The 27,942-nt window shown below is 42.9% G+C and overlaps 1 protein-coding gene across 3 annotated transcripts in view; it reads left to right on the forward strand.

The window, feature by feature from the left end:
• Nucleotides 1-27,942, forward strand: part of LOC149167291 (protein ZINC INDUCED FACILITATOR 1-like) — a 374,552-nt gene that overhangs the window by 114,362 nt on the left and 232,248 nt on the right. For all 3 annotated transcript variants that reach the window (XR_016260912.1, XM_089432925.1, XM_089432924.1), the window contains exons 8-9: nucleotides 27,363-27,412; nucleotides 27,562-27,637. Coding sequence is in view for 2 of the 3 variants with exons in the window: in XM_089432925.1 (XP_089289051.1) it covers nucleotides 27,363-27,412; nucleotides 27,562-27,637 (126 nt within the window). In the remaining variant the exon portion in view is untranslated. The remainder of the gene's footprint in view (nucleotides 1-27,362; nucleotides 27,413-27,561; nucleotides 27,638-27,942) is intronic.

Below are 27,942 nucleotides of genomic sequence, written 5' to 3' on the forward strand. Positions count from 1 at the left end.
CATGCTATGTCAAAGACACAATTTTTGAATAGATGAATGAATGACCAAAATGAGTGCCTCTTGATCTATTTATGAAAGAGCCTTCAAGATGGTCATGCAGGCCCAACTCGACTTTCCCCACCAACTTCATTCCAATGAGAGCGTCTTCCACATGTGGACCGTAATTCTCCAAGGGGTGGCCCCCACACTCCACTAGAGACGCAATAATTCCCTTCCTTCCTAATGTTTGGGCCGCCACTTAATCCCAAAATTCATGTGGAACCTCTGAACCCACATCTCCCAAGTACAAACATGAAATAAGACAAAATTGGGCAAGATTGACATTTCCCTTAGCAATATTGCTAAGTGGGAATATCACAGTCCTCCCTGCCAAAATGTTGCATGTCATCAAGCAACTATAGAACAATGCTCTCTCTAGTTGTTGCTCCCCATTGTCACTGCAAAAATGTGCCAGGGTCCCAGATGCGCCATTGATTCATCCCTAACCTCTGCACTGTCCTGACATGAAAGAATCCCTCAATACCAGGATCCCAAGCCATCTTGTCCCACCTGAAGCTCCCCTCGCTCCACTCACTATCCTGCCTAGTATAAGTACCAAAAGTCCCCTGTATACCATCAATGAGTAGGGGATCATGATAATGTGGCACTATTCCCAACTCCTCGTGAAGTTGTCCTACCACGTAGGCCATCCCATGCACTCCAGGAGTATACTCTCAAAGATACCACCCAATCCCTGCAGAGATAGTGTCTCGCTCATGTGAGCTTCTCCTTATATCATCCTGCTGGCCCACCTACCATGCTAATGAAGTCCCCCAACCATCAACAAGTCACCAAAGCTCAGTGGAAGATTTGAATGATATTCCCCTGTAGAAATCAACTCATCCCCAAGGGTAGTTGTACTGCCAATTCCTATGATGTCTGAATCCCACGCTAGTCTAAAAGGGGTGCCACTATGTTGTCGCTGTGCAACTCTGATCATGACAGTCTGCCCTCATGCTCAAGTTGTATCCACCTCTCCTGGGACTTGATCAAAAAACATCTATGGAGTCCCAACGCATCTAGATCAAGAACCTCCATGATGTCACATCCTACCCATCCAACACTCACCCTAATCCATAGCGATAACAAGAAAAACCAACCTTGCCATCCGATCAAGGCCTCAATGCTTCCCCACATGTCAAACCAAGGGTGAGCTGGGTCATCTCCCGTCCTGATCCCACTGACCACGAAGTAGAGTGTCCAATCGGCCAACCAAACCCCTGAATCCCACAACCAAAACGACTGTGGCAGAGTCCTGATAACTGATGGAACCAACCTATACCACATCTCAAGTCCCCGCGTGCAACCAATATATGAACTCCATACATCACGAACCAATATGGTGCGTGCGACACAACCGTGCACTGACCATACCACATAGTGGGATTTGTCGTCCTGCCTCCTAAAAGTGCTCCCCAATACTGCCCGGAATCTAAACATCTGCCTACAAGCAAGGTCCACCAACTATTGGATATGCTCCAGAGACACCTCGGAATGTCTTACCAAAAGGGGATCATGTATCACCTTGAGTGTGGGCTCAAGGGTGGTGGAAGTGCCACCTTTGCAGGAGATCAGACTACCAGCAAGCCTACATCCACCAACTCACATCCTGACCATATGCCATAACTAGAAAGCCTCTTTCCCAATGCATTGTATCCCGTCCCACTGTCTCAGATAAACCTCTTGAGTCCTGTTGCTCGTGATGAGAGCATCAAGAGATGATATCCAAGTCCCATGTGTCAGTGTGCAATGCTGGAGAGTGATAAATGGAAGCTTACAGTCGACCCTGTAATCAACTCGCTTTTGAAATCTGGGTGTGCCAAACCCAATGGTGTGCCTGATGCCCTCATGAGGATATCTCTCTAGCGGCAACACTCTGACAATCCGTTGTGCATCATCTTGCTTGGATACACACAAGTATGTGCCCCTACACTCCTCTGCATAGCATTGAACTCTGTGGCACAACTCCATGCATCCCTGGATACCAACGCTCAATGCCATGCCCCCATGTACCATAGGGAATCCCATATGTGCCCATGTAACCATCACGCTGCTGGTATACCTGCCACGTAGTGATCTACACCTCCTCATCTGCCCTGGTAGACCTGAGAAGCCTAACTCCACACCTGCTAGAGGGGATATCTCTGTTGTGCCAATCTTCGGTGACTCTTGTTCCCAATACCCCAATGGGAGAACATCGTCTCCATACAATGCCCGGTCCGGTGGCCTATCCATGCCACCTCCTCCCACCAGCTCCTTCCAGAGAATGTTGATCATCTTGTGACCCCATGCGCAACCAACATACCAATAAAATCCATGAATCCTGCTCACAAACCGCCTGTCCACTAATGCCGACCAAAATTCCCCTAGGGAATGTATGTGCTCAGTCATTGGGTCGACTACCTCATCAATGCCATAGCCATCCCGTATGTCTGATATCGGATAAGGAGGTCCACCTGGATCCCAATGCTAACCTGGGCCTCCAGTGCCCTCGGTGTCTAAGAGCTCCCACTAAGATTTGCTCCAGTGTCCAAACTATGACCACCTCCATGAGTCCAGTCTACTCCACCGGGTAGCCACTCAGAATCTCTCACCATCCAACCCTAAGAGAGGGATCGAATGCACGAACTCCCGCACATAGAACAACCTCGACATGCAGATGTTGCACCTTGTGCAACTCCGATCGTCTCCTTTCGCTATCCAGGTCAACACATGAGATCTGACTAGGTAGCTCCATCTCCCTCTCTCCAATGGGCAAATGCGACCCAATAGTGTTGCTAACCTGATCATCCCCTCTGGTATGTCTAGACAACTCGGACTCTCTCAATCCAATGCGTAGGGATGGGCTGATAACCCTATAGATCCTATCAGTTCGCCTTTGAAGCGAATTGTGTTGGAATCCCAATGTGTGGTCTCTAAGCTGCCCCTCACCAATGGCTAGCCCAAGGGATGGCTGCACATCCTCCTCCATGATGGGCTCGACATGAGCCTCCAACTGCTCCTCCATAGACAACCCAACATGCGAGACATGCTCATCAGTCAACTGTAGGTGGCTGCCATTCTCAAGCTCTCTCATAGACCGACATGCCTCATCAATGGATGTGTGCTCAATTGCCTCCTCTGATTCGTCTACTAGGACTATGAAAGAAAACTCCAACAGGGGTGACTCCTGCGTCACACTAGGTGTATCCTCGTGCTCCTCCTACGTGCTATTAGCCTCATGCTCAACTAGCTGGAATGTATCTAGATGAACTCCCTCCTCCAGGGGTATGTTCTCTCTCATCTCGTCACTACCTTTGCCTCCCATCTTCATCTTTGCAGTATTTTTACTAGTATTTTGTTCAATAATCATGATCTTATTTCCTTCATCTGCGGGTCGATAACTATTGTTTCTTCTTGTTGACCTTGTTGACAACCACTCTTCGAGAAGCCGCGACAGCGTTTCGATGCTCCTAGTAACATTTTCAAATTTCTCCTGCTGAGACATTTTTGGGTTTAAGTTCAATCTGGAGAATAATGTGGGACTAGTGTTTTAGCCTCTGGAATTCTAGTCCACAATAGCACTTGAGCATTTGTGTGATTTAGACCCACAGCTGGCCAAAATCATGCTCTGATACCACTGTGATAATCCTAATGGAAATATACAATGTTAAACAAAACAAACGTAGCAGAAACACATACAAAAATTTAAAACACATTTAACAACCAGAAATATCCATGAACTGCATTGATCTGAGCCATTTTATTAATAAATAAGAGGGTACAATGTGGTGTTGGAAAGAGTGCACCTGGGTTTGCTCAAGGGAGGCTAGTTGAGCCCAAATGAACAATAAGAAATCCCTCTCAAATCTGTTGTTGCTTTCTCCTGGATCTGCGTTGAAACTATCTAGAAAATATGTTGCTAGCTGCAAAGAACTGTTGCTAGGGCCTCCTTGGATGCACGGAAAATTTCGAGAAATTAACCCTGTGCTCTCCACCAAAAACCCACAAAGTAATTCTCCAAACGTTGACCTTGGAATTTTGGCCCAATTTTCCCCTAGGGAATGTAGCTGCTGGCTGAGTTGGGTTCTCTGTTTGGCCCCTCAAATCGGCCTAGAAAAACCTGCAAAATAATTCTTGGCCTCTCCTCAATAAACCTAGAAAAAATCCAAAAAGGGTTTGTCCTAGTTTTGACACTCCAAAACTGACCCCCAAATGCTTGGCCCTCCTCCACAACCAGAAGATGTAACCAGTAGAAATGTTGCGTTTGTTGCTTTGCCAAAATGTTGGAAAAGCCTCCACAACAGTTCCCCATACTCCACCTCAAGTTCAACCCCTGACTCCCTTCACTCCTCAACCTCCAAGCATGCCTCTTCCAAGAACTACGCAGTCCATGTACTGTTACTGCCAATCCTCTCCACAAACTCACAGTACCTACTACTGGTACGAACTGGTATAGGTAGGACTCCCTCCTTGGGCTGGCACTCGAATTTCACCGAAGTAAGGGTGGAGATCTCCGCTCGGAAACACTTGTGTGCTAAACAACACTCGAGACTTGGCTTCAGCTCAAGCGTGCTATGTCAAAGACACAATTTCTGAATAGATAAATGAATGACCAAAATGAGTGCCTCTTGCTTTATTTATCAAAGAGTCTCCAAGATGCCCATGTGGGCCCAGCTCGACTTTCCCCACCAACTTCGCTCCAATGAGAGCGTCTTCCATATGTGTGCCGTAATTCTCCATGGGGTGGCCCCCACGCGCCACTAGTGCCACAATATTTCCCTTCCTTCCTAATGTTTGGGCCCCCACTTAATTCCAAAAGTCACGTGGGACCTCTGAACCCACACCTCCTAAGTGTAAACATGAAATAAGACAAAATTGGGCAAGATTGATATTTCCCTTTGCAATATTGCTAAGTGGGAATATAACACAGAATTGTCAATTACTTGTGATGGAATCAGTGGGTTACAGGTGTTATTGGTTTTGAATGTGCTAATAATTACATCGCAGAGTAATTTACAAATGATATTTCCTTTTCCTTGTGGGATTTAATGCTTTCTGTGGAGTGTTTCTTACTGCAGAGTGCTCTTCTACATATTAGGCATAAAATATTGTTCAATGACTTAATTTTAACATTCACCTTTAAGGCTTTAACTGATAGGCTTCGTAATTCTCCTGAAAGACACAACACAAAAAGCTAGGGAAAAAACATGTTTACAATCACAACTCAGCATAACACAACATAATGAATGGTTATGGAAAACATAATTTGTAGGTTCAGCCGATGGAGAAATGGAGTTAATGGAGCTATTAGTTACTGGTTGTCCAATGGATCTGGTAAGTAACAAGAAACTGCTAGTGTTTGTTGGGGAAAAATTAGTTGTAGGGAGTATTGGAACTCTGTGGGATCTATTGTGAGGAATCCAAGAACTCCCCAATACATATAAGGATTTATATGTTGAGAGGCACAAAAGAAAGTGGGGAATTGAATGGATCCAAAACAAACCCAAATTTTGTAGTAACTCAATCACAAGTGCACTAGAGGGAGATAATCCTAGTTCATTGAGAGAGAAAATTATGCCCTAGAACAAGTGTGCTACACAAGATATACTCAAGTATAAATAAAAGAAAGAAATGGCGAGTACAAGAGAATGCCAAAAATATGGGAGCCCTTAGGCATAAAACACTTTATAGGATGAGATGATACAAATGAGAGCTAGAATTGTGTATTTGTACTCAAGTCGGGTGTCTTTAATGAGATCATGGGCCCAAAAACAAGGGCACACTCTCCAAAAGGGTTATTGAGCCCACATATTAATTCGACCTTAACCATACTTAGTAATAAAATAAAATAATAGAGAATATGGCCTTAAATATAATTACAAGTACATAATGATACATACGAATGAATTGCCATCACATGTATATATCAGACCGATAGTTACGCCATTTATACCCATAGTAGATTAGCCATTAGTTAGTATTAAATAAAACTTGGAAGACAGGTAATAAAAAATACTTTTGTAATTTTAGTATTTTCCATTAATGAGATATATTGATAAAGAAAAGTTGTTGTAGGAGTAAATATTGATTGTGAACTTGGGGATTAGGCTAAGTAGAGAATTAGAGCTAGCCATAGGAAAAGTTTTCCCTTCTAGATTCTTAGCCTCAGCTCGTGGTTTGCCTCCATTGTAGAGAGAATTGGTGCAACAAGGAACCTATAGTAGGATAGAACTTCCTTCTCTTGTAGCTAGTTAGTGGATTATTTTCCCACGGAGATGAGTGTACATGGTTTTGCTATGAAATGTAAGGCTCAATGTTATTGGAACCAAAGCGGTCATTGAAGGGGTCGACCCTAAAATCAGGGATCAGACTAGAACTGGAAAAAAATTATTTAACCAAAAAATACATAATATACAACTTTTGAAAAAATACATACATACATACATATGTATGTATGTATATATTCATGTGCATCTATATGAATCCAAACCATTATATACAAATATGAAAAGTTTCTCATATATATAGCAAGGGTGCATATAACCAAAATAGCACCAAGTGCAATCCATATTAGAAGCAAAAATACATCAACAAAGAGGCTCTAGATGGCCTCTAAAGTTTGGAAAAAAAAGGCATGCTACAACAAATATCTACATATCATCAAAATCATTGACTATATTGGGATTCTCATCATCAATATCACCCTCTAAATGGTCATACTGGCTAGTTCAACCATTTCTAGTATGGTTTTGATAAAACTGATAAAGCTATTGTGCTTTCTATTCTATATAATATTATTTCTAGTTTGTGTAGTTTTGTACTTGTTATTTTAATTTACTTATTCATGGCTGAAATTATTATCAAGTTGCATGCATATGTTAATGTTGAAATTGATGGTCAAAGGCTATTGTAGCTTTCTTTCCATTGTTGAATTCTACAGTTAGTCCACCATTAGAGAAATTTTGAGGTAAGAAATGGGCCTTGTTACTGCAAAATCTAGTAGATTAGTGCAAAGTATCACTAGGTACTCCAGGTCTAGGGCAACAATGAGACTACCACCATTGTCACCTTAGTGGTAGTTCCCCTTTTGTTTTGTGGATGGATATTATCTCCACAAGGCAGTTTTCCCCAAAAGACCTTAGAGATTAAGTAACCCAAGGAATTTCTAGGCTAAATACCCTCCTAGGAACTTGTTCATTAGACACCCTATAAATGTATTCAATAAGGTAGGGCTCTAGGTGAGAATGAGGTAGTGAGTTCAAAGAACCTATAGCTAATTCTAGAGGGTTATACACTAATGAGGAGTTCGAATTAGCCTCCTTGGCCTACATAAGCCCCAAAAAATAAAATAATGTTCTAATAATCCAATTTTTGGTGACATGCCCACCAAACTAGCTCATAAATTAAAGAATAAGCCTCTCAAGAGGTCAAATAATAATCTATGCATGTCGTAGGGCCCTATAAGAGGCCTAATGAGGTCCATGGGTGCCATAATGAAGAGTATGACCCTCAAAAGAAATGGACAAGGGGTTTGCCCCTTGTGATAACTTGTGGTGCTCCAAATGATATGTGGGGGCACACAAGTGTCCACATCGGACTACAAATGTTGAATTTCTAAGTCTATCCACTAGAAAATTAATCTGTATTCTGTTGGTTTATTTCTTCTACTTGTAAATTCTAAACAAGTTATTTAAAACATTTAAATAACGAAATAAACACAATATAGTCACAACATCTACAGATCATCAGCTGAAAGAAAACAAACACACAAGTGACACCGTTATATTTGGACAAATGTCCTCGGAAAAACCTAATGCGGGAAAACCGGTGTAGCTATTCTTTGGGTACCTCAAGGATCCTACCCCTCATCGCCTGTAGTCCTCCTGACTACAGCTCGATGTCTCCCCACTTCTTCGCAAGTGGCATATGAGCACTCATGGCACAATTGTCATCCTCCTCGACTTTTTTCTCCGCCTTTGTTGGTGCTGCCTTCGAGTCAAAAGCCTCTCCCTTACTCTTCTTCCTTGGACACTAGTTCGCATTGTGATCCAGTTCCCCACAATGGAAGCACTTGACCTTGGAGAGGCCCTTCTTCTTCCTTTTCTCCTACTTTCCCGCAGATGCCAAAGCCGCATCCTCTTCCTCTTCCTTCTTGATCATGACCCCTTTGCTGCTACTCCCTGTCTTGGTCAGCGGTCTGATCTCTTCTTGACGAAGAGCTGCCCACAGTTCTTCCCAATCTGGAAGACTTGCCCTGCCTAGTATGCTCTGGACAAATGTCTCCCACTCCTTGGAGATTGCATTAAGTGTGGTCCTCGCCATCGACTCCTGATCCGCCGTGGCCTCTATGGAAGTCAGTTGGTCACGGATCTCCTTCAACCGACTGAGGAAGACATCTATCTGCTCTCCCTTCTGCCTTTGGTATAACCTTAGCTGATTCTCCAGGAGCATCTTCCTCTCCATGGAAGTATGTTGGTACAATGTCTTCAAAGTGTCCCACATCTCCTTTGTCGTTTCCTTCTTGGCAATATGTGGGACCACATGATCCTTGACCCCATTAAGGATGATTGACTTTGCCTTATCCATTTCCTCCTCGTACCTTTCATTAGTTACCGGGTCTACTGGGATAGCCATTACTCTCAAGGCAAAGCCCTTGATACGATGTCTGTCTAGAATGGACAGGATCTTGGCCTTCCAGACCACAAAGTTGGATGCTCCATCCAGCCTATCCTGATCCCTCAACCCATTCACTGCTATCTCTCTGCTCTTCTCTGTTGACTCCTCCGTGTCTCTACTTCCCGCCTGGAAGTTCTTGGTTCAACTCTTGCTGAGTCTCTCTACTTCCCGTCTGGAAGTTCTTGATTCGACTCCTCCGAGTCTCTCTACTTCCCGTCTAGAAGTTCTCTTCTGGACTCCCTCAGGGTCTTGATTTCCCTCCTAGAAATCCTTCTACCAACTATCAAGTTGCTCCTCTCCGATCGTCTGTGCAATTGCAACATTGATCCAAATTCCTTGGCTAGAAATTCGCCTTAGCAACAACTCCCTCTACCTTGGTTTTGCCCTGTTAGGTACTGTTTTGACCACAGTACCCCACCGACTTCGCTCCCACAAACTGCCCATAGCTTCCTTTGCCCAAAAAACTGAAGGATTGAGCCTCTTGGCCCTACGCAATCTCAACACCGGTAAAACAACTCCCTCAGTCGACTGCGTCATCCCTCCTGGCCTCTGTGTGGCTTTGCGTGACCTTGTTTCTACCCTCCTCAGCCTTTGCGCTAGACTCTCTCAGGCCCAGACTGATGATGTAGTCCCTCTGCGTCAACCCTTTCTCTGTCACTTCTGCAAGGATCAACTACTGTAACTTGGGACATCTGATTCTGCTGCAAATGCTCTGCTTAGCTAATGCCTTCATCTCTCCTGTGGGTGAGGGGAAGGGGCGAGCTAGCCCTATGTGGACCTAGTGGAGGAATGTGGACCCAAGTGGGAGAGATGATGGATTGGGTAATAATGAGTGGAAAGGGGGTAATATAAATGGATAAGGGAGTGGGACCACACAACCAAAATCGGGGTTTCCTATGAAATACCATCCCTAAAGCCAAATGGCCCGTAAAAGAGATTCCACGGGACTAGAATGCAAGGTTAATATCCAAAAGGGGTCTAGGGGACAAGGGCACAGACGTGACCCATTGTTTCTGTCGAATCCCCCCATTAATCCATCCCAGAAGTGTCCATGATAAGCAAACTACAATACTCAATTACCAAATGACAAGGCATACCTTTAGGTTTAGGAGCCATACGATCATGGAAGATGGGCAAGGGACCACATGGCTGGCTTAGGTGGCAAAGAAATGGCACATTGAGCTAGCTAGTGGCTACAAGGGGCTGTTAGCTAAGGAACATCTTGGAGAAAAAAGTTCTCTTAGGGATATCACCCACAAAATGGTGGGTAACAGGTCACAAGTCAACCTAAAAGATAACTCTATTAATTATAACAAATAAGAATTAGCCTCTTTTTAGCTCATTTTTGTGAGTAAAGAGGCCTCCAAGGGTGATTTCATCATCCAAAAGCGAACATCTCCATCAACAGAGTGCAAAAAATGAATCACACGAGTGCTCCTCACTCAAAGCCATCTCTTTTTTAATAAGGTGTCCAATGGCCAGGAAAACCCTCCTCATTAAGAAATATCTGTCAATCAAGCCCATATCATCACTTTAGGCCTCATTATTGTGATGTCATAAGGCTACAGCATGGCATTAACATCAAGAATAGTTGTAATATCCCCATTTTTTATTTTCAGCATTAGAGACGAGTTTAGGGAGAGGATGCAATTCTGGCGTCGAGACTTAGGAGGAAAAGAGAATATTGCAGCTCTAGTGAAAAGTGGAGACCACAATGTTGATTTGGGGTAGCATCGGATGTGCTCTAGCCATGAAATTTGGTGGAGAGGTTAGGGCACATGAGATATCAAATACCTAGAAAGGGTTTGGGCGGATTCTAAACAGATCAGGAGATATTAATATAATTAATATTTTTAATGGAGTCCCTAAGTCTAAACTTAGGGAAAATAAAATATTAATGTGTATTAATATGAATCTGTGTTAGAATGGTCCAAAAGACATGTATAAAGCTAGATCTAATCTTAGCCGTAGATTAGGGACTTAATCTCGGCCATTGAGATGTCAATAGGAAAAGTATAAGAGGAGGCTTGAGGGTCACTTGGAGAATACACCAGAGTGATCAGTCATTCTATTCTCTAGAGCGGGGTTTGCTAAGAGAGATAGAATGTGATCGGGAGATGCAGTTGAGGGGAATTTGAGTACAGAGAGACAGAGAGGTAGAGATAGTGCCGGGAGAGCAGTGCAGTAGCCAAGGAAAGTGATGCAGAGCCATCCAGTGATCACGCAGGGCCATGCAGAGGCAGCTGGGAGCTACGCAGAGCCTCAGAGAGGCTAGTGTGACTGACGTAAAGGGCTAGAGGGCTGACACAGGGCCTCCCAGGGCTGACGCAGACCCATCTGGGGTGACGCAGGGCCAGTGTGAGGCAGAGGGGCTGACGCAGTCCAGAGAGAGGTTGGCGCTAGGGTTTCTAGGGCAGATTTGTGTCGAGTAGCTGCCGGAAAGATTATCTGGGGTTTCAGCCAGAAGATTTGTCAAAAACTGAGAGGTATTACTGCCAAGGAAATTCTCTGTTTGGTAGGCCAGTTTTGGCACCCAGATTGTACTTTGATATTGCTTAATAAGAAAACCCTCAGATAGCTGCACTAGTTTTCCCACATTGGGTTTTTCCGGGGACATTAGTCCAAAAATAATAGTGTCATATATCGTATTTGTTTCTGTTTCTTTTAGTTGTTGATCTGTAATATGTTGAGCATGCACTAGTATTTTTTTCTTCAGTATTTACATTATAAATAAGTCGGTAAAGAAATTAACAAGTAGGTAGGAATAAATCAGAAAGTGCATGGAGGGTTTCTAACTAAGTAAATTAGAAACTTCAACATGGTATCAGAGGGTGATTTCAGATCACAAGAGGACTAAAGGACATTAGCTGAGCGGAGCAATAGTAGCATAAAACAGCTGTCTCGAGGTGACAGAAGTTGTTTCTAGCAGAGCAGCAACAAGGGAAGGGTGATGCAGTGCCTGCGTCATCAAGGGTGAGCCGAGAAGAGGCAGCGTAGAAGCTAAGGAGGCAAAGGGAGCCTCAAGCAGAGCCACATAGTAGCTAGGAAGGCTGATGCAGTTGGTTGAGGAGGCCGGGTTGCTGGTGCCGGGATTTCGCAGAGCCTAGGAGCTCTCACCTTCAGGTTGCTGGGGTTTAGAAGGCTGTGGGAATATTGCAAAGTGGAGCTGGTGAGGTACCGTAGTCAGAACAGTACTTGACAAAGCAAGGCCAGAGGAGTTTCTACAGAGGGTTTCTAGCCGAGGAACCTAGATCAGTGGTGCGGTTGCACAAGATGATCGGAGTAGGGGGCATCTCGACAGTGGTAGAAGGATTTCCAGGAGGGAAATCGGGACTCAGAGGGAGTCCAAAAGAGAACTTCTAGACGGGAAGTAGAGAGACTCAAAGGAGTCGAACAGAGAACTTCCAGACAGGAAGTAGACTCAGCAGGAGTCGAATAGAGAACTTCCAGACGGGAAGTAGACTCAGCAAGAGTCGAACAGAGAACTTCCAGTCGGGAAGTAGACTTAGTAGGAGTCGAACAGAGAACTTCCAGAAGGGAATTAGACTCAGCAGGAGTCAAACCGAGAACTTCCAGGCAAGAAGTAGAGAGACTCGGAGGAGTCGACAGAGGAGCAGAGAGATGGCCATGAATGGGCTGTGAGGGATCAGGACAGGCTGGATGGGGTGTCCAACTTTGTCATCTGGAAGGCCAGGATCCTATCTGTTCTATGTGCCATGAGTGTTCATGCGCCACTTGAGAAGAAGTGGAGAGACATCGAGCTATAGTCAGGCGGACTACAGGCGATGAGGGGCAGGATCCTCGAGGTACCCAGCCTCTTGGATTAGACCTTGCTATGGGAGCCCCGATGAGGAGTAGCAAGACTGGCTGAGTGGGTAGAGACGGATGCGGATGGAGCGGTAGAGAGAGCTAAATGCAGGAGTCTCGAGACAACACGAGGCTAGCAGGCTGCAATAGTGCGAGAGGCACAGGAGTGTTGCACCAGTGCAGGATGGCACAAAGAGGTGTACAACGGTGCGAGATGCAAGGAGTTGTTGCAGTAGCGCAGAGGTCAGAGAGGGAGCACTTGTCAGCGGCAGAGGGAGCTTCAGTATCAGGAGGGTCTCTAGCTCAACTGGGAGGTCAGATGGAGGATCAGTTACTTACTTCTCAGTAACTGAGTTGCAGTGCAGCAGTGGGCAGCACGATGCTGTTAGGATATTCCGACACATAGGATATAGTTAAGTTCAACTTGGTCTAGTATAGAGTTAGGTAAAGTGTCTTTCTTTACCGCTGTACATTTTGTAACTTACAATCCGACGGTCACGATATGTAGTGATCCGACGGTTCACTCTCACCTCGGTATTACCGACACTTGATCCGTGGCTTGACACCCGATTGGTCCATGAGTTCTATTTAAAGCGCATGGAGGGTCATTGTTCGGGTAATCCGTGCATGAGAGAAGCTTATGTAAATTTTCATTCTTTGATTAATAAATTGCCTGTAGTACCCACGTTGGGACAGGCCGTGGACTGTTTCCCTCTTTGAGGGTTTTAACCACGTCAAAAATACTGGTGTATTGATCTGTGATCTGGTTGTGAGCGGTGTCCTTTTGGTGTTCTTTCTGAGGAACTTACCCTGTAAATTCCTACATGGTATCAGCGCTATTTGAGGGCCGCGTTCGTTGGTGATCCAAATCTGAAGCCGGTAGAACTGCATGCGGCTGTCGTTTCCTAGATCTGCTGTTTCTGACTGCTTTCGGGCCGAGAGGACTGCTCTGTTGCATTCGGAGCATCTGTTCCAGTGAGGAACCCCTTTCATTTCACGCGAAAAGGTTTCCGGTAGCCCTAGCTGCGTCATTTTTCAGATCGGGAGGTATACAGTGTTTTTGCAGTTTACTGTTATTTTCTCTCTGCTTATTTCGGTTTCGGTTTATTTAGCCCTTTTTTTTAACCGGATCTATACCTTTCATTTCTGCGTATGCTCTTTGCCCTGCGACTCTGTGCGATCTGGGCAAATCAGAAACAGAAAGGAAGGATTTTTCTCATGCGTATGCTCTTTTCCCTGCACCTTAGTGTGATCTCGGAAAATCAGAAACATTGAGAAAAATATTTAGTTTTTCGGCTAAAGCTAACTTTGAGATTTTTTTTTTAAATTTCTAGTTTTTTGGCTAAAGCTAACTTCGAGCCGCAAGGTTCGTTTTTCTTTGCATATTCGTGTTGGGTTTTGTGTTTTGTAGGGAAAAGAGCTTTCTCAAGGCAAGCACGCAAACCAAGCCCCCCCCTCTCTCTCTCTCTCTCTCAAATTTTTTATATAGATCAATTGGTTCAAAGCTATTTTAAGAGAGTAGAGGTCTTGGGTTCAAGTCTCCATTTTGTGGGGGCGGATTTTTTCATTCCCGCACATTCGCGCACTTTGCCGGCAACTTCAACAATTTTTTTTCAAAAAGCCATAACTTCTTCATCCGGAAGCCTTTTTCAGAGCCGTTTTTTTTAAAACAGCCTAATTTTTCGAGATCTATCCATTGAAACACTTACTTTCAGCATCTTCAGCTTCAGTTTTTAAAAAAAAATGGAAAGTCCATGCCAAGTCATTCTTGACAGCACTAACTACTTCCAATGGGTAGCCTACATGGAAGATTTACTTAGAAGTAAAGGTCTCTTCAGAATAGCCACAGACCAAGAGAAGAAACCCAAAGATGAAGACAAGGCTACAAAATGGGAAAATAGACAAGATCAAGCACGTGGTTTGATAGGGATGTCTATTTCTCCTGATCTTAGATTCCATATTGCAGAACTTGAGACTCCTCATGAAGCATTGGAAAAACTCGCTAAAGTTTTTGGGATTAAAAATGAAATTAGAGCCCATCAACTTGAAAATGAGTTGCTTACTTTGGATCCTAATAATTTTTCTTGCATTGAAGATTTCTTGTCCAAATTCAAGACCCTTAGATATCTCTTGGAAGGTGTTAAAGTTAAGAAAGAAGATGGTAACCTTATTTATTCCATCCTTACTAAGTTGGGACCAACCTACTCTATATTTGTTTCCACTTTCCATTCTACAAGGGAAGCTTTCATTTGTCAAGGAAAAGACTACAAGGCCCCTTCCTTTGACTCCTTTTGTGATTATTTAATAAGAGAACAAGAAAAACTCTTACACCTTGGTCTTCTTAATCTTGGAAACTCTTCCACGAAAGCGTTAGCCGCCCAGCAGCAACCAAATTCAAAGAATCCTAAGAAGTCATATCCTCAAAAGAATGGTCCTAAACCAACTCAGCCTCAAAATGAAAGATCATTTCAGCAAAATGATAAGACCAATAAAAACAAATGGAAGAAGACTGATAGACATTGTAACTTTTGTAATCGAGATGGCCACTTAGAATCTAAATGCTTTAAGAAGATGGAAGCCTTGGAAGCCGCAATGAAGAAACATAACATCCATGTGGAGCATACTTCAACTTCAACTTCCGGAATGGCACTTTCTGCATGTCGTTGTCAATCATCTCAGTCTGGTTATGCATTAAATGTATCTTCTTCTTCTTCTCATTCTCATGAGTGGCTCATTGATTCTGGAGCCTCTTATCACATGGCCAAAAACCAAGCCATGTTTTCTTCTTTAAATGATTGTAACACCAAAAATATATATGTTGGTGATGATAGATCTCTTAATGTTGTAGGGACTGGAACTGTTCATCTAGACAATGGTCAGTTTAATGATGTATTATGTGTTCCAACCTTATCCTGCAACCTTCTATCTGTCTATCAGATAACTCATTCAGGTGAAGGTAAAATTGTTGAATTTTCACCTCATGATGTTGTAATCAAGGATCTAAAAGATCCTAAACAGATTCTAGCTACTGGTCTTGCTGATGATTCCACAAGGTTGTATAAGTTTCACAACTTTGGGTCATCCAATCTTCCCTCAGTGTTTGTTGCTCATAATGATGAAGTGAGCAAACTTTGGCACGAGCGATTTGGTCACTTAAACTATCGCTCCCTTCAGCATCTATGTAAAGAAAATATGGTGACAGGTCTTCCTATGGTATCTTGCAGAGATGGTGTTTGTTCCGGATGTGTACTCGGAAAACATCATCGGGACAGTTTTGACAAACGTGCCTCTTCGCACGCCTCAGCCCCTTTACAGCTTGTGCACAGTGATTTATGTGGTCCTCTTCCTGTTGCTTCATTCTCTGGCTGCAAGTACTTCTTAACTTTCATTGATGATTTCTCCAGACGCACTTGGGTATACTTCTTAAAACTCAAGAGCGAAGTATTTAACACATTTTTGGCCTTCAAAGCCTTTGTTGAAAAACAATCTGGACATCAAATTCTTAAGCTAAGAACTGATAATGGTGGAGAATATGTTAAAAACACATTCATCAACTTTTGCACCGAAAATGGAATTCAAATGCAACATACTGTTCCATACACTCCACAACAAAATGGTGTAGCTGAAAGGAAAAATCGCACCTTAAAGGAAATGGCTAATTGTATGCTGCAATCTAAAGGACTCAGTCTTAGTTTTTGGGCCGAAGCAATTAATTGTGCAAATTATATAATCAATCGCACTCCTACTAAGGTTCTAGAGAATATCACTCCAGAAGAAGCTTGGAGTTCCATTAAACCAGATGTAAGTCACTTTCGTGTGTTTGGCAGTGAAGCATGGGCCCATATTCCAGATGAAAAGCATAAAGCTTTAGAACCTAAGAGTGAGAAATGTACTTTTGTTGGATATTCTGAAGATGTAAAAGGTTATAGACTTATTCCATTTAAGTCCAAAAATGTTATCATTAGAAGAGATGTAAAATTTGATGAAAATAAATCGGCCTGCGAGCCTAGTCCGGCGGATGTGCCACCTCTTCCTATCTCTTCTACTTTTGAAAACATTTCTTCTTCAGATGATGAAAGCGAGGATGATAATCCTCCCCCACCTTCTCAGGATCCTCAACTTCCAAGATGGGTTCGTGCTACTCGGGATGCAGCAGGTGATCTTGCCGGTGATCCTACAGATCAGCAACGTACACGTTCCCAGTTTGAAAGAGCCTCTTCTTTACTAGCTCAAGCTCCAGTAAATCATGATCCTGACACTTTTGCAGAAGCTTCAGGCCATCCACATTGGGAAGCAGCTATGAATGAAGAATATCATTCATTATTGACAAATGATACATGGGATCTTGTTCCTCTACCAAAGGGACGCAAACTTGTAAGATGTAAATGGGTTTACAGAACCAAGTATGGACCAGATGGGAAAATTGATAAACATAAAGCTCGTCTTGTTGCTAAGGGCTTTTCACAGGTTGAAGGCATTGACTACACTGAAACCTTCTCCCCTGTTGCCAAAATGAACTCTATCCGCCTTGTTCTTTCCCTTGCTGCCTCTTTAAAATGGGAAGTCCATCAGATGGATGTTAAATCTGCCTTCTTGCATGGGGACTTGAAGGAAGAAATCTATATGGAACAACCCATTGGCTTCATACAAACAGACTCCAGCCTTGTTTGTCGACTCAAGAAATCCCTTTATGGTCTCAAGCAAGCTCCTCGGGCTTGGTATGCCAAAATGGATAGCTTTCTTTTAGAATCTGGCTTTTCTAGGTGTCATTCTGACAATACTGTCTACACCAAGAAAGTGGGCAATTCTCTTATCATCCTTGTTCTTTATGTTGATGATCTTATCCTTACTGGTAGTGATCCCAACCTTATAAACCATGTGAAGTCTAGCCTCAAAAAGAAATTTGAAATGACAGACTTAGGACACTTACACTATTTTCTCGGTCTTCAAGTCTTGCAATCCAAGGAGGGTATTTCCCTTTCCCAGTCCAAGTATGCTTGTGATATTCTTCGTCATTTTCACATGGAAGACTGTAAGCCAGCCCCTTCTCCCTTTCAGTCTGGAGTCAAACTTTCAGTCTCTTGTACTTCTCCTGAAGTTGATGCTACCTTATACCGTCAACTTGTAGGAAAACTCTTGTACTTAACCCATACTCGTCCTGATCTTTCCTTTGCTGTTGGCCTTGTTGCTCGTTTTATGCAAAACCCCCGTGAAAGTCATTGGAAAGCAGCTAAAAGAATACTTCGTTATGTTCGAGGTACAGTACAGTTTGGGATTCATTACAGTGCCAAAGCAGCTCCTCTATTAGTTGGTTTCACTGATTCTGATTGGGCTGGTGACCCTGATGATCGGAAGTCCACTGCCGGTTATGTCTTCACTCTTGGTTCAGGACCTATTACATGGGCTTGTAAGAAACAGGCTGCCATTTCTCTTTCGTCAGCAGAAGCAGAGTATCGTGGTGCCGTGGAAGCTAGTAAGGAAGCCTTGTGGCTTCGTCAGATCCTATCAGAGTTTGGCTTTGAGCAGCAGCATCCAACCACACTTTGGTGTGATAATCAAAGTGCCATTCAGCTATGCAAAGATCCAGTCCAGCATCAGCGCAGCAAACACATTGAACTACACATGCACTTCATCAGAAAGCTCATTCATGACCATGTTCTTGAAGTGCAATATTGTTCAACAGATGATCAGGTTGCAGACATCTTCACAAAGGCTCTCACAGAGGCGAAGTTCACTAAACTTCGATATATGCTTGGAGTTCAGGAAGTTGTCACTAAGGGGGGATAGGCTCTAGTGCCTCCTTCCTTCTCCTATTGTGTCATATTTGTAAATCCTTCAATCCTATCCCAAGTTGTTCTTAAGGGGGGATGTTAGGATATTTCGACACATAGGATATAGTTAAGTTCAACTTGGTCTAGTATAGAGTTAGGTATAGAGTTAGGTAAAGTGTCTTTCTTTACCGTTGTACATTTTGTAACTTACAATCCGACGGTCACGATATGTAGTGATCCGACAGTTCACTCTCACCTCGGTATTACCGACACTTGATCCGTGGCTTGACACCCGATTGGTCCATGAGTTCTATTTAAAGCGCATGGAGGGTCATTGTTCGGGTAATCCGTGCATGAGAGAAGCTTATGTAAATTTTCATTCTTTGATTAATAAATTGCCTGTAGTACCCACGTTGGGACAGGCCGTGGACTGTTTCCCTCTTTGAGGGTTTTAACCACGTCAAAAATACTGGTGTATTGATCTGTGATCTGGTTGTGAGCGGTGTCCTTTTGGTGTTCTTTCTGAGGAACTTACCCTTTAAATTCCTACAGATGCAACATGATGAGAGGAGTGCGGATGTCATGCTAGGAGAAAGGACCAGTAGCAACACGGATGCAGAGGGAGTTGTCGTACAGATGCAGCAGTGGCAGTGGCAGAACCATGGGCCGCAGTACAGCACACAACAATGCAGAGGATGTTGGGCAGGAAGGCCTAGCATCAACACAGGTACCGATGCTGGATGATCAAAGTAATACTTAGTAAGGAGTATTGCTGGAGCACAGTCCTCACTAAGAGGGAGTGTTGATTTGGGGTAGCATCGGATGTGCTCTAGCGATGCAATTTGGTGGAGAGGTTGGGGCATATGAGATATCCAATACCCAGAAAGGGTTTGGGTAGATTCTAAACAGATCAGGAGATATTAAAATAATTAATAATTTTAATGGAGTCCCTAAGTCTAAACTTAAGGAAAATAAAATATTAATGTGTATTAATATGAATTTGTGTTAGAATGGTCCAAAAGACATGGATCAAGCCAGATCTAATCTTAGCAGTTGATTAGGGACTTAATCTCGGCCGTTGAGATGTCAACAGGAAAAGTATAAGAGGAGGCTTGAGGGTCACTTGGAGAATACACGAGAGTGACCAGTCATTCCATTCTCTAGAGCGGAGTTTGCTAAGAGAGATAGAATTAGTGATCCATTCAAAATATTAATTATTTTAATATCTCCCAAACTAGTTAGATTCTGCCCAAACCATTTCTAGGTATTGGAGATCTCATGTGCTTTAGCCTCTCCACCAATTTTCGTGGCTAGAGCACATCCGATGCTACCCGAAATCAACACTCCCTCTTAGCGAGGACTGTGCTCTAGTAATACTCCTCACTGAGCATCACCCTGATCATCCGGCATCGGTCCTTGTGCTGATGCTAGGCCTGCTGCCCAACATCCTCTACACTGCTGCATCATGTACTGCTACCCATGGCCCTGCCATTGCCACTGCTGCATCTGTACAACAGCTCCCTACGCATTCGTGCTGCTGCCCATGTCCCTGCCACTGTCACTGCTGCATCTACACTGTAATCCCTCTCATCATGCTGCATCGTGCTGCCCATAGCACTGGCACTGCTCACTGCTGCACTCCAACTCAGTTACTGAGAAGTAAGTAACTGATCTCCCAACTCTGACATCTCCATTAGTTCTGCTACTCCTCTTCGGGGCTCCCGTAGCAAGGTATAATCCAAGAGGTTGGGTACCACGAGGATCCTACCCCTCATCGCTTGTAGTCTGTTTGACTACAGCTCGATGTCTCCCCACATCCTCTCACAAGATGCATGAGCACTCATGGCATAGTCATCATTTGTCTTCACTTCTTTCTCCGCCCTTGCTGGCGCAACGTTGGTCTCAGAAGCCTCTCACTTGCTCTTCTTCCTCGAACACTGGCTCGCATAATGACCCGGTTCCCCACAGTGGAAGCATTTGACATGGGAGAGTTCCTTCTTCTTTCGTTTCTCTTGCTTTCTCTCAGATCCTAGGGCAGCATCCTCCTCTACCTCCTTCTTGATTCTGACCCCCTTGTTGTTGCTTCCTCCTTTGGTTAGCCTTATGATCTCTTCCTAACGAAGAGCCGCCCACAGTTCCTCCCAATCTAGAAGGGTCGATCTGCCCAGTATGCTCTGGAAAAATACCTCCCAATCCTCTGAGACTGCGTTCAATGCAGTCCTCACCATTAATTCCTGATCCGGCGTGGCCCCTATGAAATTCAGCTAATCCCAAATCTCCTTCAAACGACCGAGGAATATGTCGATCTGTTCTCCTCTCTACATCTGATATGACTGCCGCTAATTTTCTAGTAGCATCTTCCTCTGCACGGAAGTATGCTGATAAAATTTCGTCAGGGCCTCCCACATTGCATTTGTCATGTCATTTTTGGCAATATGTGGTACTACATGGTCCTTGACCTCGTCAAGGATGATGCTCTTGGCCCTCACCATTGCCTCCTCGTACTTATCGTTCTCAGCCGGGTCAACTAGGATCGCTATCGTTTTCAAGGCAAAGTCCTTGAGACGATTCTTGTCTAGAACGGACAGGATCCTAGCCTTCCAAATTACGAAGTTTGAGGCTCCGTCCAGTCTGTCCTAATCTCTTACCCCGTGTATTGCCATCTCGCTGCTCATCTTTCAACTCTTTCAAGTCTCTCTACTTCCCTCCTAGAAGTTCTTGGTGTGACTCCCTTTGAGCCTTGATTTCCCTCCTGGAAACCCCTCTGCCAATGTCGAGATGCCCCCACTCCGATCGTTGGTGCAGCTGCACCACTGATCTAGATTTTTGGGCTAGAAATCCTTGGTAGCAACTCCTTCCTCCTTGGTCTTGCCCTGTTAGGTACTGTTTTGACCACAATACCCCACCAACTTCACTCCGCAACTTCTCCATACCCTCCTATGCCCCAACAAACTAAAGGTTAGAGTCTCTAGACTCTACACAATCCCGGCACCAGCGAAATCCGCACCTCCTGGCCACGGGCATCAATCTTTCCTGACTGAGAAAGATGACCGGGCACTACATAGGTCAAGTCTGTTCCTTTCTGCCATTGCGCTGATCCTTCTCCTGGCTCAAACTTGATAATGCAGGCACTGCATCACCCCTTCCTTGCTGCTTTTCCGATAGGAACAACTTCTGTCACTCGAGACAACTATTTCTACTGCTGCTGCTCTGCTCGGCTAATGCCCTCAGTTCTTCTATGATCTGCAACCACGTTCTGATACCATGTTGGAATTTCTAAGTCTAACTATTAGAAATCTTTCCTGTACTTTCTGAGTTATTTCTTCCTACTTGTTCTGTTAATTAACAAGTTATTTACCATGTAAATACTGGAAATAAATACAAGTACAGTCTCAACACATACAGATCATCAGCTGAAGGAAAAATAAGCACATAAGTGACACCATTATTTTTGGACTAATGTCCCCAGAAAAACCCAATGCGGGAAAACCGGTGTAGCTGTCTGAGGGTTTTATTATTAAGCAGTTTCAGAATACAATGTGGGTGCCAGAAATGGCTCACCCAATAGAGAATGCTCTCGGCAATAGTACCACTTAGTCGGAGACAGATATCAGCCCCAATCTTCCCCACGAAATCTCCCAGCGTCAACCTCTAGGTTTGCATCAGCCTCTCTAGCCCATCGTCTACCCAGCGTCAGCCTCTCTGAGCTCTGCATCAGCGTTTGGAGCCTCTGCGTCTCCCACGCTGGCCCTCCTCAGGCTCTGCGCAGCTTCTGGCTGCTTTTGCGTGGCCTCTCGCTGGCTCTGCGTCAACCCTCTCCTGGCTTCTGCGCTGATGCTCCCGGTACTATCTCTGCCTCTCTGCTACTGCATTCACTGCCCCTTAGCTGCAACTCTAATCACTCCTTCGATTTCCTCAGCGAGCCCTGCCCCAGAAAATCGAATTCTTGATCAACTCAGTGTGTTCTCCAAGTGACCCTCAAGCCTCCTCTTATACTTTTTTGTTGATAATTCAACGGCTGAGATTAAGTCCCTAATCAACGACTAAGATTAGATCTAGCTTGATCCATGACTTTTGGACCATTCTAACTCAGTTTTATATTAATTCACATTAATATTTTATTATCCCTAAGTTTAGATTTAGGGACTCCATAAAAATATTAATTATTTTAATATCTCCCAAACTGGTTAGATTCTGCCCAAACAATTTCTTGGTATTGGAGATCTCATGTGCTTTAGCCTCTCCACCAATTTTCGTGGCTAGAGCACGTCCGATGCTACCCCAAATCAACACTGGGATCCCGGTATTGAAGGATTCTTTCATATCAGGATAGTGCTGAGGTCAAAGATGATTTAGTGGCACATCTGGGACCCTGGCACATGTTGCAGTGACAATGGGGAGCAACAGTTAGAGAGGATGCTCAGTCAGGCATTGCTTGAGGACAAACAATTTTTGGAGCATTGTAAGAACTTGTCGGATGAGGATATCACCTAGGAGGGTGAGCACATATTGGAACACCCAACTTTCAGGTTGCTTGAGAGCAAGCAACATTTGGGTGGGGAGGATTGTCATGTCCCTTTTCAAACACATTTGTAATAGGGTGTTGCTACACAATTTTGGCTACGGAAGAGAACCCATCATTTTCGACTTAGGGACTTAGGAGACAATTCAACTTAATTCGATTGCTAGTGGAATATGTGGGCCACCCACATGGGAATTCTAATTGGCCCATTTGAATAGCTTGGAGGGAAAGTCAAATAGGTGGATGGAGGGGCCCACATGAGGCATGGGAGGCCCAAGGAGTTATAAGGAGGGAGTAACTCACATTTTGAGATTCATTCATACATCTTGCAAACAAAATTACTTGACTGTTCACTCTGTTGTTTCACTGAGTCAATCGGCTATTTAGCCACAAATCTATCAAGCGGGAGATTCAAACTCTACTTCGGGGGACCATCCATGCCTGCCATAGAGAGGCATTCTACAAGGATTTCAGAAGTTCCGGGGCAGTGACATATTACCACCAACCAGCGCAGAGCAGGGAGTGCATATTTTTGGGCAGCCAGAGAATACGCAGAGGGAGATAGAGGCCAACAGAGATCAGATTGTTTGCCGGAGAGTTAGAGAGCTGAGGTAGCAGCAATAGACCAACATTCTTGCTGAGTTTTACAGCCAGTAGAGCCAGCATTCCAACAGTTTGAATCGCTGGGCTAGGGGACAGTGCAGAGTCCACTTAGCAGTTTTTCGTGGAGCTTAGGAGTAGGTGTCTTAGGCCAAAAGCTCACCAGGGAAGTCAGGGATTGGATAGAACGGGTCATCCCAGCGCTTTGGGGGCATTTCCGGGAGGATTTACAGGGAGTTGCCAGCAGGCTGAGTTTTGCAGTTGTAGCTAAGGTTGGGCTCCAAGGTTTTTCTGGGTTTTTGACAAGGATCCCAAATATAAAGTTTCATAATTTTCTGAGCACCAGAGGTGGGTTTTTAAGCCATATATTTGCAGCAGACATCATAGAATTGATGATGATTAAATAGTGCCTTTGGGGGTCGATTTTGGAAAGTCCAAATCAGGCCAAACCATTTCTGGGTTTTTGTGCGTTTTGGCCAAGGAATTTGTGGTTGAAGTTTCATCATTTTCTGAGAATTGGAGGAGGAGTTTCTTGCAGTCCCTTTCCAGGCAGCAGTGAAGTTTTCTGGGCAACACAGAGCATTAGAGGAGCAGTGATTTCCAGTATTTGAGATCATTGTATTATCCCCTGGGTTCCACTTTCCATTGAGGCAAGCGCAGGTGCATTCCTCCATACTATTGTACTTGCTCCATTGATTAATAAAATGTCTCAGCTGGTTCTTAATTCTAGAGTTTTTATGAGAATTCGCTGATTGTTTAAAATTTTTGTGCTGTAAATTGTTTTTGCTTTGCATATCACTATTTATTTAAGTTTGGAACATTACAAAAATCAAATGGGTCAATGGCAAAATGACATGGAAATCCACTTTAAACCCTTGCCAAACTTACCATGAACCCACAACTACAAAGATTAGTGCCAAAAAAAAAACGAGTGCTAAGACCATAAAAATGCCAAGAAATGATTGCGGCCTAGGGTTTCAAGGCCAAATAGGTCGCGGTCACAAGGAATAGGCCACAAATGCCTTTGGCTAAGGCTTTAGAGGAATGTTGATAGGGGAACAAGCCCAATTAGGGTTGCGGCTAGCAAGATAAATCCCTTGGGGAATGTGGCTAAAGGAAATTGAGCCCTTAGGGGTGAAACTAGCCTCCAAGAGGCCTCAAAACCCAACGACACCCCTGCATTCCCAAAAAAACAAATTTTTTACCTCAAATTACTATTAGAAGCTTCCTCCAAGAGTTGCGACCCTCCTCTTTTGGCTGAGCGTTGAGCAACTAGGGCTTGGAAGGGCAAGATCTAACCCTCTAGGGCCTAGATCAACCCTCTTCTCTTGAACGATTTATTAAAAAAGGGTTGGAAGACCCCTCCAAATGGGCTAGAAGCCTCTCAAACCCTAGTCGTCTAGGCTAGGTGAGGCTAATGGCTTCTCAAAATTAAAATATCTTCAAATCCTTGAGCCAATGTACCTGTAAAAATAAGAAATAGAGAGCCAAGAACCCAATATATACAAAAACCCCAAAACCCCAATAGCTATACAAAAATAAAAGGTTAGTATTTAAAATTACAAGGGTTATTGGAAAAAATAATTTTACAAATATTTACAGAATGAACTTTGCTCTCATTATCATACTAAAACTTTATGGCACAAGTAAATAAATTTGAAGATAATGAGAAAATATTTTTTTTTAATTTTTGCAAATCCCTCGTGCACAAAACTTTCGTTAGATCAAGGCTTGGAGCCAAACAAGAGTGTGGTCCCCTCATAGTCTATGAACTTAGAGGTGAAGGACTAGAGCAAACTAGAACTTAATGCACTTCGAATGATAGATTACTACACAAAAGGGGTTTGATTCACACAATAAATCTAGTGACCCGGAGATACCTGCCAGATCTACTAGACAAGTGTTTACTCTAACCCAACAACTAAAGCAAGATGCCTATGCTAATAGATGTTCCTACTATCGGCAATTGAAATAATAATCAAAGTTATAATAGTTTAAAGCATATCAATAAATCATCCATCACATACCACAGATCAACAAACGAGAGACACCTTGAATTGAACCCCAAAGACTTTTTATTAAGTGCAAATAAATTCTGGTAGAGGTTTGCTCAGTACATCAGGTAATCATTACATCATCCAAATATGAAATGAGGAGCTTGATAGCTTCCTTATATAGAAAATTAGAGAAGAAAACCCCTCCAAGTGGAAAATAATGGCTAGTTGGGTTGATCCTCATCAAAATTGTCTCAACCATCAATTTTCATTTGAAATAACTTGATCTCCTCCGTCGATTGAATTTTATTCCTTTTATTTTGAGGAAAAATTCGAATTTTTCTTAAAATCCCTTTTTTCCTAGACTAGAAAAATATGTTCTGGACTTGTATCCTCAAAATTTTCACTTTGACTTAACCACTAAGGTCCAAAGGGTCATTTTCTCTTAAAAAATGATTTTTTCCTTGGTGGAGGACCCTTAAAATTTGATTCTTTTTGGACCTACGAATTTTTGATGATTTTCCACTAGGAGAGAATTTAATTTCTCTCAAATTAATTTTTAACTCAAAAATAATTAATTTTCTGGCTAATTATTTCTTTTTATTTTTGCCAGAAAAATTAATTAAAAGACTCAAGAGGGGAATAAATATTTTTCCACTCTCTAAGTGTGTCTATAATAAAATAATTTAGCCATGGTGTCTAAATATGAGTAACCATGCACTAAATTATTCCTAGATACACTTTCATATAAAAATTTACAATATCAACCCTTAGAAGGGGAAATACACAATTAACATAGACCCTCAATATTTTGCCAAATTTTGCGACAAGACACATGATCTAGTATGAAAAATACATAGACTCAATAAACACTACGACTCACCTAAGACCTCGTCAATGAGTTCCACACTAGCTTTGGGGTATATCTTGGAGAAAAACTCTGTCGATTATCCGTGTTTACAAACACATAATTCGGGGAGGTTAAAAAACTCCCTAGGTTGAAACCCTTTGAGAAGAATCATAGGCTTACCTAGGTGTTTTTACATGGATTAATAGTCATACTAGAATCATTTACAACATAAAAGCAAAATATGAATTTACAATGATAAAAATGATGTTGAATGATGACAGTGATATTTGAAAAAATTTGTCCATTGGTTTGTACTCTACTTTTCGGACTATTGACACGCACATGGTCAATATGGACCAAGGCTAGAGGCGAGCTTAGTGGCATGATCATTCTACATGCTCTTGTTTGTTCTCTTCTCACCGAAAAAAAACACCATGGAAGCATATCTGCCCTACCATGATCATACGCGTCTTGCTTCGGTACACTTCCATCCCATCTCATGATCTTGACTGCTATGTAGACTTTTGTTGGAGTGAGATACTCCTGTATTGCCCTTTTCGCAAGCTATCTGATGACATTGGTGAAACCGACAGGGAGATTGTTGCACACTAGCAACAAATAAAGAACACATATCATACATGGCATGACCATCTTCCACATTCCCCACACTCTTATCAGCGTTCCTTTGCACCTCTTGGTGCATTTGCTAGTATTTTAATATAAAGGGTTCCATATATATAACTGAACCCTTTATTTTATCATAAGAGTCCTGAGAATATCTTAAGTTGATGTTACATTAGATTACTATTTTCAGAATGTAACATTTCTGAACCATAAACAAGAAAATGGAAAAAAGTAGCGAGTATCGGTTTCTACTGCAGGCCTTACTGATATTCTGCAATCATTTTGTTAACAAATAGCCTCAGTGAAATCATGACTTCACTTTCTAATTTTGCTTGATTCTTGCTGATTATGATGTGCATGCCAACATAAAATCTTGGGATATCCACTGAATCTCGTGTTTCACTTTAATGCGATACTACATATTTTCTTTCTAGTCTCTTCCCACTATTGGTTCACGTTCCTTACATGAGTTTTATTTTTCAATGTTGTTGGGCCAGCCAGCGGACAAATATCCAGAGATATTCCCCAAAAACTCTTTCTTTGGAAGGTAAGTATTGAAAGGTTTGATTGGGGTGTTATAAAGGTTTTTCCTAGCTGGCCAATATAATGCCTCCACCTTTTCTGTCAATTATTTCAACTTTCTATATCTCATATATATGTTATATCATGTTAGACTCATACATATTTAATCTGCAGATTTCCATATCTTTTACCATGTCTTTGCATCTCAGTCATTGCAGTTGTAGTTCTTGTGACTACATTCTGGCTTCCGGTAAGTTCATTTCATATATTTTTCGTTGAGATTACTGAATTTCCTTCCTTCTGAACCCTTTGCAGTATTTGAATAGTTGTGTATTATAATAATTACTCATGCTGGTAAGGAGACTTCTTACTTGCTGTTAAAACTTTGGCAAAACAATTGATACAAAATAGGTTTTCTAATGCACATGCATAAATGGGTACATAGATATTGATAAAGATGAAAATTTCAGAGAAATATAATACATCAAACTGTATATATTCATAAACCAGGTTGTAATTTTGCAGGCTACCCCTTCCTACAGAGGCCAGGAGTGT

This window comes from Pinus tabuliformis, chromosome 5_1 (genome assembly GCF_031772625.1).
Source record: "Pinus tabuliformis cultivar Carrire ecotype Pingquan chromosome 5_1, CPIR1, whole genome shotgun sequence".
Taxonomy (NCBI): Eukaryota; Viridiplantae; Streptophyta; class Pinopsida; order Pinales; family Pinaceae; genus Pinus; species Pinus tabuliformis.